The following is a 20,266-nucleotide window of genomic DNA, read 5'->3' as shown; positions in this document are numbered from 1 at the left end:
AATAAATGCCCAGATATGCAATGATGCCAATATTTAAGCATCATTTGATTTTGTTTTAACTTGAAGAAAAACAGCAGCTAAAATGCTTATACTACATAATGAATAAACTAATTTAATCCAGTCATTAAGCAGCATGTCCTGACTCTGACTGCTGGCATATCACCTGAGAAAAAGAAAAAAAAACTAAACATGATACCAAAGTTACCACGAGAGCCTCAGGCAGGAGAGCAACCTAGTAAGCAAGAGGCTCACAGCCTACTTCTCAGAAATAATATAATGCAAGATAAGTCAAATATAGGAGAGAAGAAACAAACTGAGGAACAGCAAGGTAAAGACCATGAAAAGGCCGGAGCAAGAGAGGAAGTGTGGGTGGCTATAAGTAGTGGCTGCGTGTCAGTGTGTAACAGAGCTGGCAATAACTCCCTACACAAATTAGTGCAGCAATGCTCTCTGATACAGGACAGAGGTGAGACAGAGTGGTCATGTGATCAACGACTGATGATGGCCGTCAGAGTTGTAATGAGTGTGTAGCTCAGTGTGCACATCTGTGTGTGTGTGTGTGTGTGTGTGTGTGTGTGTGTGTGTGTGTGTGTGTGTGTGTGTGTGTGTGTGTGTTTCGTGCGCTTGGTGCTGAACCAGGCCGCAGCTTCTCGTTCGCAGGCTTTCAAACCACAGTGACGCGACATCAGGTCGTTTCCACAGCAACGGCAGCAGTTGGGACAAAAGAGCTCTGAGACTTGTGTGTTTTCATGTTTGTGTGCAAGATTGTGCTAAATGTGTGTCCTGGAGCAGGCTCACTATTGCACGTGTGTTGTTGTTGGAGGTCCACTTTTTATTAACATAACTAAATCTTATTTATTATTTTAAAGGTTAATTACTTAAACCGCCTCCATTAGGACCCATGAACATCTTTAAACATAATCACAATGTGCTAAGGCTACTGGGTGAAAACATACAAAACTATGACATCATAATATTCATGCTCCACACCACACCCCCTGAAAGCCTTCTTTCTGCTGCCCACCCAGGCTTTTATTACACACATTCATTTAACACATTAATACACAATGCTTCATGCACCTTCTGACACACACAGACACACACAGACACACACACACACACACAGACACACACACAGACACACACACACAGACACAGACACACACACACACACACACACACACACACACACACACACACACACACACACACACACACACACACAGGACAGTCCTGTTGAGTAATATGATGCAGTGTGAGTCACTCTCTTGATTAAAAGCAGCTCTGCAGTTACAGACCCATACTGGATCAAGAGAAACCAGAACATGGCTTTATGTCACCTCTCCACAGAGCAGCTCATCAATAGGCAACATTTGACATTTGGAGCTGTGTAAATTTGGTGTCAGATGATGGCAATCATGGTGTTCCTACATAAATAAATGAGCAAATACGTATTTAAAAGTGGCTGCCATTTTGGATCTGAACAGAGGGTGAAAACGAAACACCATCTGGCAACCACCACCTCGAGACAATGTAGGACATTTTCTTTGTGCAAAAGCTCTTCAGTAAAGTCACGTCCTTCCTGCAAAGCTAACGCCACCTCCTCTACAACATCCCCCCCAAAAAAAGGAAAAGCTTTCCAGGAGAGGAAATGGCCTCAGAGAGAGAAACAGCCAGAGTGACCAAAAGAGTTTTAGTTTCGGACGGTTGGTTACTTCAGATCTAGCTCCCACTGAAATATCGCAGACAGATGATAAATAAGAGTTTTTTTTTTATTCTCATTCTGCCTCTGCAGCTTTGGTTGGTGAGTGAACAAACAGACTGGGAATGAATGGGGAAAGCTGCCACTACTCACACAATGCAGGTCATCTGCTTTCCAGTCACTCTGAGCAGGCTTTCTGAACAAAGTACATTCAGGATTCATCTACGACTGAACGCAAACATTCATATCCTGGTCATAAACAGCATATCAGTACATTGGTTTGCACCATATTTCACTGCCCTGACAAAGTCCACTGTAGGTAAGACTGAAAGATGCTGGGAATTTTGAATTGTAATTGTGTCATGTATGAAAATAATAATGTTAATTTAGCCATGTGCTGGATAAGTACCTTCAATAACATGTGCTAATACAGAGCTTTAGCCAACCATCCACAAAAGAATCAGCAGCAATCTACAAGCAACAAGTGGATTCACTTTAGCCTTTAAGAGGTAGCCAAGAGCAGACAAGTCCAAAATACAGGAAGCAATTGTAGTTTATTAGCCCTGTGCCAGCATCAGCCTTTATTTAACTTTCTCTGTCTGAGGATGAACTGACCTAAGAAAGAGGCAAGGCTTGTAGAAACTTAGGAGACAGGAGTTGATGGTACAAATGCATTCTCTAAATGAACAGTGTGAGTTTATTGCTTTACCAGCAACAGAGCAAACTGTGAGTTAGCAACAGCTTTGAGACCTTTGTTCCCCTCTTCAATAATGCTTTATTGAATAAAATTGTATAGACTGCACAGCACTGAGCTATTTGGTACCCCTTTCCCACCAAGCTAGGAAGAGGGCTGGTTTGGAGCATCCCACGCCAAAGAACCAGCTCTCCACCACAAAAACTGGCAACAACTCTTTGGATAACTCTTTCCACTTTGGATAGCGTCAAGCGCCAAATAACTATATGTAAATGTACATGTAAAAGCATAGTTGATGGTCGGTACATAGCTAAAGGCTATGGCTAACAAAGGCATTATTATCACATTAACATTATTATCTTACATTCTATAAACTAAAGTTTGCAAATTGAACCAGCTCTGAACTAGCACTAGCACGAGCACTAGTTTGCATCTGTCAAAACGGGTGCAATTATTGTGAACAGCTACCACTAGCTAGTTCCCGCTTATCTAACATGTTAGCTGTGAACTCACCATCTGCAAAACTAAGAATTTTCCTAAAAGTGGTTGTTCTTTCCCATTCACCTATCCACCATGTGACACCAGACAGAGGATGCAAATTAGACCTGGCAAGAATTTAAAAATGAGCTGTGTTTGAAAAGCAGGATTTGCTGCATACAGCGCTGATGTTTGAGATACATGTGAATGAGAAGGAGAAAATCAGAGGAGAAAAATGAAATTGAAATCCCACAATGCCTCGCTCACTATAAATTATCTGCTGAATATAGCCACCATGAAACAGTCAGAAATTCACTGGCTTTGTCTTGCTAAAGTCTTTTCTTCTCTCTCCATTAATCCATCAGCTCGCTCAGCTTTCTCTTTCTTTTTAAAACTGAATCAGGAAACTGACAACAAAGCCTGGTGTACTTTAACAAACAATGCAAAATGTTAACCCATCATCCTAATATGGGTGCTTAAGTACTTCCCTGTTTTATGGCTGAAGTGATATAAAGGTTAAAGAAACCACAGTGTAACAGTCAGCCCTGCAATCAATTTCACAAAGTTCCTGTACTTCAGCAAAGCGACACTCCCAGTTAGGGGCTATTTTTCTAAATAAAAAGTGTTGTAGTTTCACACTATGTGTCAAGAAAAAAGGTCACCAAACGTCAGGAATAAAGTTTATAAGTTAACTTCGGCTTCTGAGGCTGATGTGACATCCAAGAGTGATGAGATGACAGTGACAGAAATGGAGGGAAGTATCTAGCACTCATCAGGGCATGACGATCACATGATGAGAAAGGCACATGGTCTGCATACTGACATGATGCCATCATGGACAATGTCACATCTTCTGGCTGTAAAGGAGCTTAAAGTGAATACTAGAATGCTGAGTGCAATATTAAATAAATAAATTACATAAGTCATAATGTCATTATTTGGACATCCTTGTGACACACACATAACTCTTATGAGAGTTCATTAAAAGTGAAGAAATTAGAGAATTAAGAGGCCAACAGCAACAGTTTTGTTAATGTGTTGATAAATATGTTTATTCACCACAGACACGGTGAAACACAGGTTAATGCAAGCTGTTTCTCAAGAACAAGATGCAAACAAGAGAAATGCAACAGGAAACATTATTTCTGTGGGCTAATGCACTTAAACACAACTTGTGTTTTGGCTCACAGACCTTTGTCTTCACTCAGTAACACACTCCATCCTACTAATCATCTCATCTTCTATCAGCTTTGCTATATTCTCATGTCAGATAGCCATAGCTCCAAATGAATCCCCGAAAATATGTTATACTATAACAGAATTGATCACCCACACATATGGGCCGGAAACAATATCTTAGCCAGGACAGAGACTTGTGCATGCCTCATAAGAGAACAGGAACCAGACACACTGACTGTAAAACAATGGTAGCAGACAATAAGGAATCTGTTGCCAACCGACTTTTTCAGGCTGATCTGAATCTCCAGAGTAATTCCTTTTAGATTTCTGGTTATCAACATGCAGGGAGTCAAATGTGACACATATAATTAACCCCTGTTTGTGGTTGTTGGCAACATTGGCTTTATACATAGCAATGACTGTGGGTTTTCAAAATTTAAAACTTGGATCGTATTTCCGTGTAGTGACTTTTTAACCTAGTGGCATACTTTGTAGACGTGACGTTCAACCTACTTTCAAAAATAAAACAATAGCTTCATTTGAACTGATATTTTGTCACTGTGACCCAGTTGTCAAATTCTTTTAATTTCACACCTGGGTCGATTTTAAAACTTAAACCTTAATTAATTGTTTGAGTTATTACCTTATGATTCCTAACATGACAGCCCAATATATACATTTTATTTCATAGTGAGGCGCTACGGCCATTCAGTTTACTCCAGCTTCGCTATTAAACTGGTGCAACACATTTGTGCTGCTCGTCATTAGTGTTGCTATTATTCAATTTGCTGTTAAAGCCTTTGTCAGTCTAAGAATGGGGATATGCTTGCTTTTTATTATGAGTTCTCGTATCCTGCGTTGATTTGAAGCATTGGTTGTGTGTCCGTGTACGCGAGATGAAATCCCGTGGAGCAGTATCAAATCAACTCTACAGCACCTTTGAATCACCACAACAACAACAACAGAACGTTCAAGCTCAAAGTTTTATTGAGCTTGTATGTAAGTACCTGCATCTAGATATCTGCGCTTTTATGTTTTCATTGCCATTTTTGCTGCCTTGGTCTAAGCATCATCTCTTCAAGTGTTACCATTGCTGAAGTCCACAAAGAAAAAATTCTGCTAGCACTCATAGACGATCTATCTCCCCCCTAGTGGAGTGAGCAAGGGCATTATGTATAAAATGATGCAGTTGACAGCTCTGCTGCTAACTTGCAACTACTTTGCTTTTATCAATCACACAGCAGTTAAGCAAATCTAATAAACGATACACAGATTTTTATCAGTTTTATTTGGTCTTAGTGGTCATACTCCTAACCCCTGACATAGACAGTTCTTGGTTCTAGACCAGCAAAATTGACTCGACTGTCTAAATGTCAAGAACTGTAAAACAAAGTAAAAAATGTTGTTACTGTGCTGGGTTAAGTGCTGAGTATGTCAGTCACATGAAAAAAAGCTTTCATCAGGCTACGCATAGACAACCAAGAGAATTAAACTAGCTCAAAGCCTGGGTTATAACAATAATCAAAATAACCTTAAAAAAAAAACACAGCAGCGAAGATGTGCCACATATACAGTACAGCAGAATAGACATCACAACAAGGCTGGATCAATAACAGTGCTTTTATCTACATATTCAAACCAATCAGAGACTAGATATAGGATTAGATTGAGCACATTGGGTGCCTGGGAGGCAGATCAATTTTTTTAATTCAATTTTTTCTGTAAGACAGATTTGAGCCAGATGCCATGTTAATAAAAGACAAGGCTTCATCTTCTCCAATCTGTATTACGGATGCATTTATTTTGCCATCAGGTAAAGAATTAGTGGAAAGTGACCGTCAAAGCTGTGTCTACTGTTAATATTAAAATTACACTGAAATGTTGGCCTCAGTGTGGGTCTTTCGTGTCTTTCTTTGCATCAGCAAGATTTCTAAGATGCACTGTGAAGAAAACAAGAGAACAAAAACATCCAGTAACTTTATTTTAAATATAATTTTGCACAAAGTATACATTAAAAGTTGTATCTAAAAGTAATGAGAATAATATAACATGAGCAGATGTTTGTTGGGTCCACATACAGTCTAAAGCTCGATCCTCAAACAGCGTGCTGCAGTGATGCGGTCACCACACGAGCCAACCAGCCTCATACAACTCTACTATTCCTAACAACTCTGCTATAGTCCAACCAAAACAGTTGCAGACATGTTGGAATCGCCGCCTAGGGATCTGAACGAGTGCCCCCTTGAGAACCAGCAGTCTGAGATTGAGCAGCATTGATTCAGCCTTTGTCCGGAGAGGAGACTGAGGAATTCTCTGAATTCCAGGGAAACCTTGAAAGCAGCATCAAAAGAGGAAGGCATCCCTGATACCCCCAGACCAATATACACGATAACATGTTTACATGAATATCTTTGCTGTCTGATCCTTTATTTAACTTTCATTTTGTGTTGTCAGTATCTATATTCAGTGTGTTAAAGCTATGTCTGTATTTAAAATGGCCCCATGCACTTGAACTGTGTTTGTCTCAATTTAAATCTATGGCAAAACACCAAGCCCTATGTTGCGCCCCTAGGGTACAGACATGCACACAAAGTTGCCCAACACAGCCTTGTCTTACAGGTTGCCTAGAGAGTATCTGAAGAAGATGGATGTGCCGACAGAGATAGTCTATATGCAAGAAAGAAAGAAAATTTTTAAAAAGCATGTGTGTTGGAGCAAATATGTACACCCCTACCCCCATCATGCACACACACCCTCTCCTCTATATCTGTCTAGCAGGAATGAGGGAATGAGGGCAGCTCTGGGGCCCTGGGGCCATCAGCTCCCTCATGAATAACAAGCATTCAGCACAGCAGGCTGCTGTAACAGAGACACATGCACTCGGATCAGTGCAATGCAACAGTGATATGATGGCTTCATCAAATGGATTCAGTGCAAATGCCTTAATAGAGCTAATGTGGGTTTATCTGCCTTTATGAGATGCCAACGCTAAAATGACTTCCTCAACTTGGTAATAAACGTTGCTGTGGTAACACAGGAAACACACAGAGGCTGCCACAAACCCAGAGGCAGTCATTTGAGTGGCGGGCAGGAGAGCAGCTCACGCCAGCACACAAACACAAGCATCAGTGCACCGCCACGACCCAGTGTCACACTCTGTCCCCCCTATGAAAGGCAGATTGTGAGGGCTATTTCTGGAGGGTCTGAAAGACTGTGGCCCTGCTCTGAGGCGATGGATGAAGTGGCTGGCCACAGGCAGGCACTGCTGGCAGCATCACACACACTCCTCTCTCCTCATGCTCACTCCCTTACTTCTTCATCTAGTTTCAATATGAGAGGTTCTGTTTCCATCGCTTACGTTCATAGAAATAGTTTGCAACTCCGACCATGACATAAATTAGTCATAGCGTTACCACAGTAACAAAAATCCCTACTTCGATTGTACATAAAGTATGTCACGATTCTTAAATACTTTTAAAGAGAGCGTGGTGGCCAAACCCACCCTTAACCCTACAAGCACGTTGTACTTGAATCAGACCCGACCCCTAGCACAGAAGAGTTTGTGTTCTCTTGCTTGACTCTGGGAAAGACCTCAGACACAGTTTCAAAAATCAGCGTCATCCTAACACACACCATTGTAGCTGGCCCACGCATATCCATGAGCCTGCTACAATGACATAGCTGCAGAGATCACATTCATGCTGCATGTCATTCTCCAATTCCTGATCTGTAAAGATATTAATACATCAAAAAGCATTAGAATTTGGTATCCTGCTTTGTCTCCAAGATGAATATGTCTGTATTTCAGGCTAGGGTGTTAAAATCTTCCATCACTTTATAATGCAATAACACAGACATTTATGGAAACAAGCCACTTGACAGATCAAGACACATTAACACATCATAACTGATCAAAACTCATGCTGTAACAAAGTAGTCTGGCTTACTCACTTCCAACATTGCCAACAATGGCTTCGTACACCCTAAAGGATGGAAAGAACCACTACAGTAAAGTGGTATATAAGAAGAGTTAATGTGAGACCTGGTATATACCTGTATAACCTGCTTTGATGAATATTTTGAATATTAAATGCTGTCTATGCAAGAACGTTGAAGAAACACAGACATAACCATCTAAAACTATACTTCAAATAATCTATTAAAAGAATAAGTCAAATCAAATTTGAAGCCAGCCACCTCCCAATAAAACTGGTGCCACAGGTTATATGTGAAACTCTTCTGCTAACCAAGCTGGCGACCAACTGTTACCACAATCACTGCTACAAAAGTGCCCCCCTCAGTTGCAGCATACTGCTGGATGGCTTTGGTTTGTTTACGATAATATCGTAGTACTTTTAAGTCTTACAAATTGTTAGTAACTGCATGACAGTGGCAAGATAATCTGAGTTTAGTAAACACAACCAGGCCACATGCAGGCTCAGCTTGCCCTGCATGTACCTCTTCATGCCCTTGCAGGCCTTTCAAGTTGTGAATGGTCCCCGCTTGAATGCAAGAAGGGGCTGGGCTCTAGCAGAGGAAGTGCTGGAGCTGGAGCTGTCACTCGGGCCTGAAAACAAACATTTTGCGTTTTGTTTAGGATAGCTGCAGCAATGATCAACACTCTCAAACTGCAGCGCCAGAGGCACACAGATGGACCCAAAACAGACCCTCTATGTTAGCGTCTGTGTATTTCTATGCATCTCTTGAAGAAGGCCTCCTCACACAGGCGTACGTAAATCAGCAAGTCCCTTTCCTTGTTTTCAGGCACGCACAGGGGGACAATTTAGAATCTTGCACCAAACATAAGTGTCCCTCGGGTTCCTTTCTGTTTCCTGTTTGGGCCTCGGACTGTATGGAACTGCTGTCAAAACACAGTAACACGCTGTAGTGTTTCTCAAGAGACCCTTGCTGAGAGGACCACACCCCAAAAGCTAGGGAATCTTTGTAATCCACAAGCAACCATCTTGGCTCATAGTAAGATCCAGTGATGGTATAACTTATCTTCTAGGTTGAACACAATGTGAGAAACATGACACCTTAGAGACAATCAGAAAAGGTGAATAGAAGATTCAAGCCTCTGCCCTCAGGTTAGTGTCTTTCAGACAAGCATAACTGTCGCAGACTGTTAAAAAAAATAAAAACTTAAATCATACAGATAAGTCACAGTTTGAACACCTACAAGGTGTTCTTTTGGTGCCCAGAGAGAGAGAGATGAACTGTGATTATGTCAGCCCTAAAAAACCTGTCACTGCCTACGCTTGCAAAGAACATTCCACCGACAATGACAACCTGCAAGCACTAACGCACATGAACACAAAAACACACACATGTACACCCTTAGACAGGATGCATGAAATATTTAGACACAAGAGGAAACTCTACTGTGCTGCAGAATTCCTGGTATTCTTATGACTGATTCCTAGCCAAATGTTTTCTTTATAGCCGTTTAGTTCCAAAGAAACAGATCTGGAAAAATTGAAATGCCCCCCAAAAAACATAAATAATAATAATAAAAAAAAAAACAGTGACTCCTGTTTCAACCCCACACACCTACAACTGACACACAGATATCGATTATTAATTGGTGAGCATGCTTTCAGGAGCCCACATACTAAAATCGCTCTCTATCTACAGGTTGATAATGAAGTGCAGAGGATCCCATGAAACTAGGGGAGCAAAAGACAGCATCAAAAGCATTAACTGTGCAGAAGCATATTGATCTAATTGCAGGAGGATGTAGACTAGTGTAAGTTAATGCAGGCTTGCCAGTGCATCCACGGGTGACAGAGATGAGGATAATGATGGGCGTAATCTCATAGCAGCTACAGCATTACAAAACGCCTCAACCTAGATGCATTAAGTAAAGTTACTGTAAACAGTGAGGCACGCCAACAATCATCATCACCCTTAATTGTTTCACTTTATAAGACATTGGAGTCTTGATCCATTAAAGCCACTGTGGCTTTTATGTCTGGCTCCCAGATGCTTTTTACAGGCCTGTTCTGCTCTGCATTGCACTAAGGCAGGGTAGAACAGGAAGTTTTTCTGCAGAGTTTGCTGTGTCCACGTTATAACATCCTGTATTCAACCACTTCAGAAAATAATACAAGATGCTATAAATGCATTCATGCAATCCTGAATGTGATGTAGGTTGCTCCAGCGTCATCAAGATAAAAGCCTGTTCTCTGCCTGCTGTTAGCCACAGAAGACTTGTCGTGTTACGATTTGCTTCCACTAAATAAATCATAGGTAAAAATCCACTTTAAATAAAAGACTATAGCACGTTACACGCTGCATACTTCCACTTGATAGGCCGGTTGAATATTTCATGATTAAACGGGCCATTATACTGCAAAGATCTAGGCCAAGGCTCAGGCTGAAGGGAGGGGGACTCAGATAACGGTCCAACAACACAAGTGAACTGAGCTTCGGTCCGAGGGGGCTCAGGGAGGGGCAAAGCCATCTGGGTTAATCCACACAAAACACACACGACGAAAACAATCGGCAGCTCCGCCGACTAGAAGCACCGACTTCCAGTTTTTTTTAAAAATCACGCTTTAAAATCCAAATCCGTGGCGTGAATTAGCAGCCTGGATTTTCGGGGTCTGTCTTTCCCAAGTAACCGGTGAGGACCCTGTAGCCACATCACTGACAAGTCGCCGTATAGCCAATATTGTACCAAAGTCTCATTTTTTTAAATGCTCATTAAACAGCGGACATAATAATATGTGTAAACGACAGACAACCGAGGAATAGGAAACTGAAAATAAAACTGATGAATAAATCTGTGTTAGGTCACAGTCGACCAAACAGCCAGCCTCCCCCCCTACGAGCGAGTCTTGCTAATGTTAGCTCTTAGCAAATAAAGTTAGCCTAAGTTTGTTGTCAACAGAGCGAGGCTGCCTGTTTAACTGAATAAAACATGACTGGAAGTTGAGCACTGTAATTAAGTCGAACACTGAATCGTGTCCCCCATCAGAAATACCGGGCACCAGCTGACAGGCTAGCATTTAAGTACCCTAATCCCATGAGGCCTGTGGGTCCCCGGCCTAAAGTTGACGGCTAACGTCAAGCTGACAGCGCCTAGCGCCGGTCAGCTGTGAGTGGCAGCCGGCCCGTCCCCGCCTCCCTCCCCGCCTCCTGTTTATCGACAGCTAATGAAACGCCGTTAAAGCTAGCAGAGCAGGCTAACACAAGCACCCACCTCGTTTGTCGAGGTCGTAACCGACCACCACGAAGTAGTCGGCGAGCCTAGCCATCTTCGGAGCTCACGGCGTTAGGCCTTTTTCGTTAAATCCTCTTTTCTTTTTGCAGTCAGTAGTCCATTTACGTCCTCCCGGCGACAGACACATCACGGGAGACGGTAGCATCCTTCCAGCTGTAACCCGCCGCCATACTGTCAGCCTGCCTTGCCCTGACAGCGGAGAGGCGTGAGCCTGCGCAGTGAGGGACTTCCAGGGAGGGGCTGCTCGGCAGGAATGTCCCACATGAGGAGCCAAACCAGCTCAGGGGCCAAAAGTCTGACCAGAACCTAGAATAAACCCAGAGAAGTTTTAACCATGCCGTCGCTTGAGGGGTGAAAGGTGGCGACGGTTTCAGTAGCTCGAAACTGAAAACTACCCACAAAAATCCTGTTGCATCATTTGAATGGCGGATGCAAGAGCAAAGGCCTGTTCCTTTGGGGGACCAGAATAGCTTTTATACCTCAGATTGTCATGAGATAAACCCAATCCTGTTATAGATTAGAAAAGAATATTAATTCTTATTATTCCACACAGGTAATAGCTTAGTCCATGTTTAAGTATAATCAATGAATACGTTTGTCAAAAAGTTTTAACCAAACAAAAAGGACAGAGAAAATTAAATTGGACAGAAAGTTAATTAGGGACAATTCTTCTATTAGATTGATTGTTATTTCTCAAGCTTGACCGTGTCAATGCTATCCATTCCGTTGTCTTTGTCAGATTTTGCAGTTTTTCTTAATTTATGTGATAGTAAAGTGAATCGTTTTGGTTTAATTCGTTTAACTAAGAAAACGTGGGTAGTGTGAGGTGTATGACATGCTACAAGAGCCCCCCCAGGCCAGAAGTCAAACTGTGGACTGTGGCTGTAACAGATTTCCAATCTTCCCCAACTCCTGAAACCTGTTGAATTCACATTCACACTCAGTTTGACCTTTTTACTGTGGGGTCAATCCAGTATTGTACTAAAAAGTACTAACATTGCTAGGGAGATGTGTATTATGTAGAAAAGGCTAGAAAACCAATTGGCAATAGATTGTCATATAAGCAGGAGCAGGTCTAGAAACTTATTACTGGTCTGGCAAGACTTGGCCTAACACTAGAAGAATAGTGGTACATTTGGAAAATGGGCCAAAAGGCGTCACACTGAAGTTTAAAAGAGCTTTAGTATAACAAGCTGTATGTAAATAATAATTAAAGTGTTGGTTAGTGCTGTATTGCTCATTTCTAAATTATTAAAGCATGCACAGAGTTAGATGTTGCTTCAGTAATTCAATTTCTCCACACTGGCTGCAAAGATCTTCTTCTCAACCTAAGTGTTCGAACAAACGAACGCCCCAAATAGTAAGGCAGTAGCTCAGTCATAATTAATTTGTCATTTGCGCATGTGTTTTGAATGTGCATCAGAAAAGGAAGTGGTTAGGTTCATTTAAGCCTGTAAAAGTTCAGCTGAAACACGCTGTATTATTGCCAGGGCAGAAAAGCTGCACTTCTACTGTTGATCAGGCAACTCAAGTCTTGGGTTTTGGTTGGAAATTAATTTTTGATAAGTTGGAATCATGTGGGCGTCTAAAGGAATAGTTCAGCCATCAATAGAGTAGATAGAGTTGGGTTTTTAGAAGAAGGGCGGCACATTTGGAAAATGGGCCAGAAGTTGCGAAGCTAAAGTTCCACTTCCTTTCTAAACCACGACAGAATCATTATTATTTTAGCTTCAAGAAACATGTCAGTGAGATAGATTTGACCAATCGGCTTGTGCAGCATCAATCTGTTGCCAAACCATTTTTCCAAAGTCTCTTTTATCTCATATATTTACCCAGCTGACAATCATCATTCTGGTTGCAGCCTTTAGTAGCAAGCACATGTCTTTGGTGAGAGAAATAGAGATGCTTATCATAAAATGTTTCTAACAAACATTTGGCTGTGGAGCAGGTTGAATTATGCTATGCTAAGCCACAGAAAACCACAGCATGCTGTGTTGTAATGTCAGTTTGATTGTGAGGAAGAACCTGAGGGCCCACATCCATGTGGCCTGTCCTTGGCTGTCAGGACTGCAACATCCTCCAGAGAATTCAAACACTTCCTGCGCTGTGACCTTTGACCCAAAGTGCTTATCGCTCTGGTTGAAAACAATCCCGAGCATTAAATGTCACACAAGAGCATTGTTTTTACCCACACTCCCACTTTTCTCACCCAGCTATCAACCAACCACTGCTCTGCTTTCCTGCGAACACGATGTGTGTGTCGGGACAAATTTTGTGAATACAGTTTTCAAGAATTCACACTGAGGTCACTGCTGTGGTACTGAACTGCACCTAAGTTTGAACCACTACCTCGACAAGTTGCGAGAGAGACTGGCAGAATAGATAAGAGGAGTCCAGTAGATGAGTCAATTTTGTGCAGCTAAAACACACACACAAGTAAATTACTCAAGAAAATTTTAGATACGACACGATCCAGAAACCAATACAGCATGGTTGGTCCATGGCTTTAATAACCCCATGTCTAAGAAAAGATGTTACAGATGTTTGAAAATGTTCTGGCATTCTTAGAAATTGTTTTGTTATGTATTTATAAATCCATTTCACAATTTCAGTTTGAAGAACTGAACAACTCGGACAGGGCTTGTTGGGAATTGCGTAGCCGGTTTGTTTGGCAAAACCCTTCGAACCCTCGCCGCCCTGTAGGGAAAACACACCAATGCACAAAATATGAAATAAATTTCCTAATTTTGCTGGTTGCTCGGCAACCTCGCTGCAACAAGTACCTCAGGAAGCTGTTGTGCCCAAATTAGATACTGACAAATGAATAACACCTCATCAAACCACAACTAGTCATTGTAACATGTTGGCTTTGTACTAAATAAAGAAAGAGCCTGTATCATGCTCATCCACGTGTTTCAGGTTTGATCTTAGGTTTAACTAAGCTAAACTATTCCTTGATTAAGTTGATAATTGATGCAGTTTTAGATTCTGTACAACTGTAGCAAGTAAAACATCCTACATCAATTGGAACAGCCTGTTATTGAATTCATATGTATTGCATCATTGCTGTTTTAGTATTAGTATTAGATAGTATTCTGTTGTCATAGCATGCTTTTTTAAAATTTCTTTTGTCATCTTTTATTTCTAGGAATAAAGAACAGGCAAGCAAGTGAGGCACCTGTCCCATTACTGATTCTCTGTAGTTTACACATGCAGCCTAATCAGAGCACGAAGCTTTTCTCTGCAGGAAGCAACGGCCACGTGACTTCCTGTAGACTAACCAGCAGACAGGAAGTGGTTTGAAGGCCCCTTGCACATCATTGCTCATCACTGGGCTAATCCAATAGTTGATTTCCCTTCAGCTCAGGTGAAGCATAGCGCCTGCAAATGCTTCATTGAGCACGTTTTGCATTGGTTCCCCAAAGCAGAGTTCAATGTATGGCTCTAGAGAGACGGAAATCATTTTACTACATACTGCTGCTACACTTATTAATCTTATGCAGGTAGTTGGGTTGTGTCGTGTGGTCGGTGCTGTAATTGGAGTCCCTTTAAGGCAATGTGGCAAACTGACTGACTGAGTTAGTAAATAGTAATGTAGCTATGTACACCAAAGGACAATGACTACTGGTAAAAAAGAAAGAAACTAACCAAAAACCATGTAACTGTCAGGTATTTGTATTGTCTTCTGTGACACAAAGGTAATCTATTGCATTGTAAATTTAACTGGAATCCGAGTAAATGACATTTAAAGTGGAATTCCAGCAATTTAGTAAAATTCTGCATGTACAACTCAGGATTTATAGCTTCATCAACAATGGCGACTTGTCCTGGTCCAGGGCCAGCAAAGCAGGCCCAAATCATGATACTGCCACGACCATGTTTCACAAATAGTATGCTGGAATTCAGAGTCAAGTCATCACTAAATATATCACTTCTACAAATCAAAAAGTTTAACTTTGATCTCATCAGTGTATAGAAAATCCGCCCGACAGTCTGTGCTTATCCACGTGGCCTTGAGTAAACCGCAAACAGACAGCAATGTTCGCTTTTCAAGGATAGTGGCTTCCTTTGTTCAGCTTTTTGATGCATACAATCCTTGTTCAATGTTCTCTTGATGGTGGACTCATTGATATAAGCCACCGCAACATAGGCCTTTAGTTTTCTAGATGTTATCCTACGGTTCCTTGGTGACCTCCTGGATTTTTTCCCACCCTGCTTGTGGTGTGCAACAGTAACACCAGTATTAAATGGATTCAGTAGTCTAGCTGTCTGACAGTCGACTAGTAGAGTCCAAACTTTCCTTTGTAAATACTTCAGAAATCTCCCTTTGAGCTGTGTTGTCCTACAGTCCCAGATTTTTCCTCTTCAAATAAGGCAGGGCCTAGAAGACTCACACCTTTCTGTCATGTGAATATAGGATCATATTTTATGTCATAATGTTATATAAATAGAGAAAATTCTAAAAACCTACCTCAGGTTAACTTAAAATAACTCACACTCAATAGCTATGCTCAGACTGAACCAATATGATTTCTTTTCTCTGAACAAATTTTTAAGTTAAATTTGATCATTTTAAAAAAGCGGGTGCAACTTTTTGAAGCTACAATGACACTATAAATTAGACAAAAATCATCCTTATGTTATGGTTAAAATGACATTACAAAAAGACTTAACAGACTCATCAGGGGACTAGACTGAGCTACAGCAACATGCTGTAGTCATAAAGTCAGTGAAGCAACTCCACCATAATATGCGGGTCACACCACACCAATTAGGGCTGGAGCAGCAAAACCTCTGAGAGTAATAAAGAAAAGATTTTATTGCTTGTGAATTTCACTTTTCAGGTTTGAAATATGGATTGAGATATTTCATCTCCCATAAGTTACAGCTTCTCATTCACTTCCTGTGTGCGTGGTTTTGATCACGTTAGATTGACAGTGCTCATGCCAAGTCAACATGCCACCATTAGTAATCCTATTTTGATTTAAACTCTGACTCATGTGACATGTTTTTTTTTTGCAATTGAAATCTACCCGCAACACTTTGGCAGAATGTTGGGTGATTGCGTAAGACCTACCATTCATAATGAGAATGTAATAAGACACATTTTTACAATGGAAGTGATGGGGGCCAACATCAACAATCCTTGTTCTGACAAAGAAAAAGTAGTAAAGTGTGTGTCTAAAGCTAAAATGAGGTTTCACCAGCCTGAGTTTATTCAATCAAGTAGATATCTCTCAAAGCTGAACCCTAATGTTCACCATTAATGTTTAAAAAGGGCTCGGGGTCATGCAGGTGCTCCGTGCAGGTCTGTCAGGTTGCACAAACTCAATTTAAAGTGTGAAACTCAGTTTTTCTTATTAGCTGCTGGGAGTCCTGGGAGCTCCTCTGTTATCAGCCACTTCTGTCCTTTGGCAAGATCTTTCCCACACTGAAATCCAATTCCTTGATTTGTGCACGCATAAAAACTGGCAGAAGACTATCCTGTTAAGCTCCTTCTTCCCTCCCACACACACACACACACACACACACACACACACACACACTTACACCACTACACTGGGTAAGCGGCCGTGCCAAACAAACTTGACCGAGAGCGCTCAGACAGAGACAACATGGCTTTGAGACAAACCCAGTTGTACACCACTTCAAATAAACAAAGTGGAAAAAAAGAAAAAGAAATAGTTTACTAAGGCAGCCAAAGGGACGCTAACAGCGGGAGGAAAAGTCAGACTGCTCCTCATGGGAAGCACCATAACAGACGGATTCTGAGCTGCAGCTGACGAGCAGTGTGTTCTGCTGATGTGACATGAGGTTCACTAGGGGGCAGCAATTATTAGACTTTAGACTGGTTTAAGATCTCCCTCCAAAAATACCCACAAAACGAAGCACACCGCACGCTCTACATGCATGTTCACAATCATATCAGGGGGACACACACACAAAAGATGCACGTTTCCCTGCCGGTGCTCAGACTGTGTCATTTATTTGTTCAAGGAGGCAGGAGGAAGTAGGAAGGTGTTTAATTAGGCGCGGTTTATTTTGCTGGAATCATAACTTAAAACAAACAAACAAATAAAAAGAACAGAAAATCTCTCTGAGGTCTTCTTTTTTTTTTTGTGGCTTCTACTAAAATGAAGGAAAAAAAACCCGCCAGACTGCTCTTTTAAATGTGACCCACGTTTTTATGTGTGGTCACCAGCGATTTCCTCCGTCTGCTTGATACTTGGTAATGGGTGTGGTCGGGCTTTGGCTGGCTGAGGCTGCCAAGGCGAGACACAAGTGCAAGTCCAGACGGACAGCTCGGCGTTCTAGAAACCAACACTGCCTACTGAAAAAACAGCGTTCCTACTCGCCATGGAAGACCACATGCCACTGTGTGCTTGTTTAATCTTAATAGTACTGTATATATTCAGACTGCCAACATGTCTGAAGGCCCAGGAGGATGGAGAAGCTGGGCTCTCTCTCACCAACAGATCCACAACGTTTGGTGGGCACTTGTATTTAATGCTGTGATCCCGTCACCAAAGGTGGATTTTTACAGCTGACTGTTAACGGGGTCAAATTAACATTCTACATCCACCAAATCCACCAGCATGTCCTGCGCTGGTGACATATTTTTACCCCGTAACATCCTGTTCTTTTCCGGTGATGCATCAGCACCTGTTAGTGTTTACACTACGACAGATTGTCACATGGTTTGAGGGACTGGATCATAATTCGTCTTCTGGTCCATTTACGCTGGTATTTAGTCACGTTGCCCCTTGTCTTACGAGAATCCACCCTTTAACTCGTCTGTGCAACAACATCAAAAGAAATGTGATAATATTCTGCGTTTCTTGTAACAAATCCTCTTTCTTATTCTTATCTCTACTTTGGAATTTCATTGCTAACCCAAAGTAGAATATAAACTATATGAATGAACCACAATTTGGCACTGGGTGACGTTTTTCTCCATAATTTTGAATCTCTTGCGAATTTACCGTAGTTCTGCCTGAAAATACAAAAAGTGTTACACACAACAGGTGTGTTTCTTCCTGTTTGAGTAGGTGTTTGAGAGAAATCACTGAAGCTTTTCCTCATAAATGAAAGTGTCGACAGCCCACGTTTGAAGGAAATAGTGATAAATTGATGAGAAGAAACACAGATCAAAGCCAGACTATGTTTCTGAACACACCTAGCGTTTTCCTGTGCGATCACCAGCTACTTGTTCTGTTTTCTACCGAGGCACCTGCCACGAAACGAACTTTACACGCCAGGGAGTTCACCTCGCCGTGGCCAGAGTTTGCTTTTGACATGAGACAACACTGGTTGTTTGCAATGGTTTATGCAACCTTTAAAGCAGACCGCTCTCATTCCATGCAAAGATTCACATTAACAAAAAAAGGACAATCACTCAAACGTCCATCTGCGCTTTGATCAGTTGACTATGTCCCCCAACTTTTTCTTTTCGGACACATTTCAAAGCCCAATCAAAGATAGAGGCTCTTTTAAAGACAGTCTTGTGCTGTGTAGGCCGGCTCCACAGAGGACTCACTAATTGGCACCTAAAACAAAAGAAAAGCCCCAAAGATCAAACCAGGCGGGAAGCCTGTGTTCACTGCCTGAGGCGGACTCGCTGGCTGCTGTCACATGCCAGAAAACTCTTACGTAAACCAGAATCAGGGAGGAAGTGACCTGTTTTGTCGGCCAAGTTGTGAGTGACAGTTCACTTGCTATCAGCTGTTTGTGTTGGGGACATCTGTCGTGAAATCGTTGTGCCATCATCGCCCTATCAGCAGGCACCACTGTTGATAGTGGGTGAAGGTCGAGTGAAGAATAAACACGAAATATTCAATAGGAATGAATGAAACCAAACACCGGAACGAGGTCAAAGGTCAGAGCCGTGCTGAGAGTGTTGAGCGTTACCAAAGATTATAACTTCCAAGCCTGGATTAGTGTGTCACTGCGAGGTCCAGTTGTGTTAGAACTATTGCAAAAGTGCACTCGAAGCAGCATTGGGAGAGGGGATCAAAGAGAGGCTGAGCTCCAAGGCCGCGGTGGTGAGAATTTGGCAACTACCACTAACAGTTCTGTCCCGGTGAATATCGCTCACGTATCTTAACAGAGCCAGAGGTCTTTGTTGGTAAAAGCGGAGGAGACAGAAGAGTCACCACTGCCTTGCTGAAAAAGTGGCACTCAAACGCAAAACAATGACTAGAGCCGGTTGCCAACTAGCACGTACGTTCTGCTTCTACCTGCTGGGAAATAACTCCTCATACCAGCATTAAACAAAGCAGCGTTTGTCACCACGCTCACTCGCCACAGACTATTTCACTTTCTCGTACCAGATGTGAGTCAGTCGGCGTAAAAACCATTTTTTTGCTGCAATGTTTGGTCGAGGTGATGGAAAAACGTGACTACGCTGTCTGCTAGGTTTTCTCATTTCCAATCCAGATGGTTCATCCACAAACACCCATATTTCAACCTTTTACTACTACAACAACGTCTTTCCAGAACCAGGAAAGGTGCCAACTCAACCCACTTGACACACTTTCTAGGAATTTATTGTTGCATAATTTCCTTTGAGGTAGGATCAGGTATCACCCACGTGCAGCTAAATCAGTTAATTAGATAAGGAACGGAGGAGCGATCTTGGACAGGGTGCAAAAGAGGTGAAATGGGCCTCCCACCATTAATCTGCGTCATTAAGCCAGCGTGAAAGATGCATGTTCCAACACGCGGTGTGCAGCATCAGCCTTATCTGCTCTATCTGGTAACAACTAATTTGAAAACGTGACAATGATGCAAATGAATTTTCAAGACTTCTGTTTTCCAGCTGATAAATCAAGCATAGCCCGGTGGTTTCTGAGTGAGCAGTGAAAGCAGCAAAAAAAAAAAAAAACGTGTGAAGGGGAGTTTAGCAGTGATGCTGCTTGGTGGGATGGCAGACGTGACTAGATAACAAAGTCCTGGGGATTCTGGGAAGGGTCCGATATCTATCTTCCAC

At 41.9% G+C, this 20,266-nt stretch overlaps 1 protein-coding gene across 7 annotated transcripts in view; it reads right to left on the bottom strand.

The window, feature by feature from the left end:
- The window catches only part of sbf1 (SET binding factor 1), a 49,249-nt gene extending 37,766 nt beyond the window's left edge, over positions 1–11,483 (bottom strand). For 6 of the 7 annotated variants that reach the window (XM_026362127.1, XM_026362130.1, XM_026362128.1 and 3 more), the window contains exon 1: positions 11,257–11,482. In XM_026362127.1, coding sequence (XP_026217912.1) covers positions 11,257–11,311 — 55 coding nt within the window. In that variant the 5' untranslated portion in view covers positions 11,312–11,482. Of the gene's footprint in view, positions 1–11,256 lie in introns of all 7 variants that reach the window. The other variant, XM_026362131.1, reaches the window with a different exon arrangement.
- Between the last annotated feature and the right edge of the window lie 8,783 nt (positions 11,484–20,266).

The sequence above is a fragment of the Anabas testudineus genome, chromosome 23 (genome assembly GCF_900324465.2).
Source record: "Anabas testudineus chromosome 23, fAnaTes1.2, whole genome shotgun sequence".
Lineage (NCBI taxonomy): Eukaryota > Metazoa > Chordata > Actinopteri > Anabantiformes > Anabantidae > Anabas > Anabas testudineus.
The sequence above is the reverse complement of the archived record's forward strand: the minus strand, read 5'-3'. Positions and strand labels throughout refer to the sequence as shown.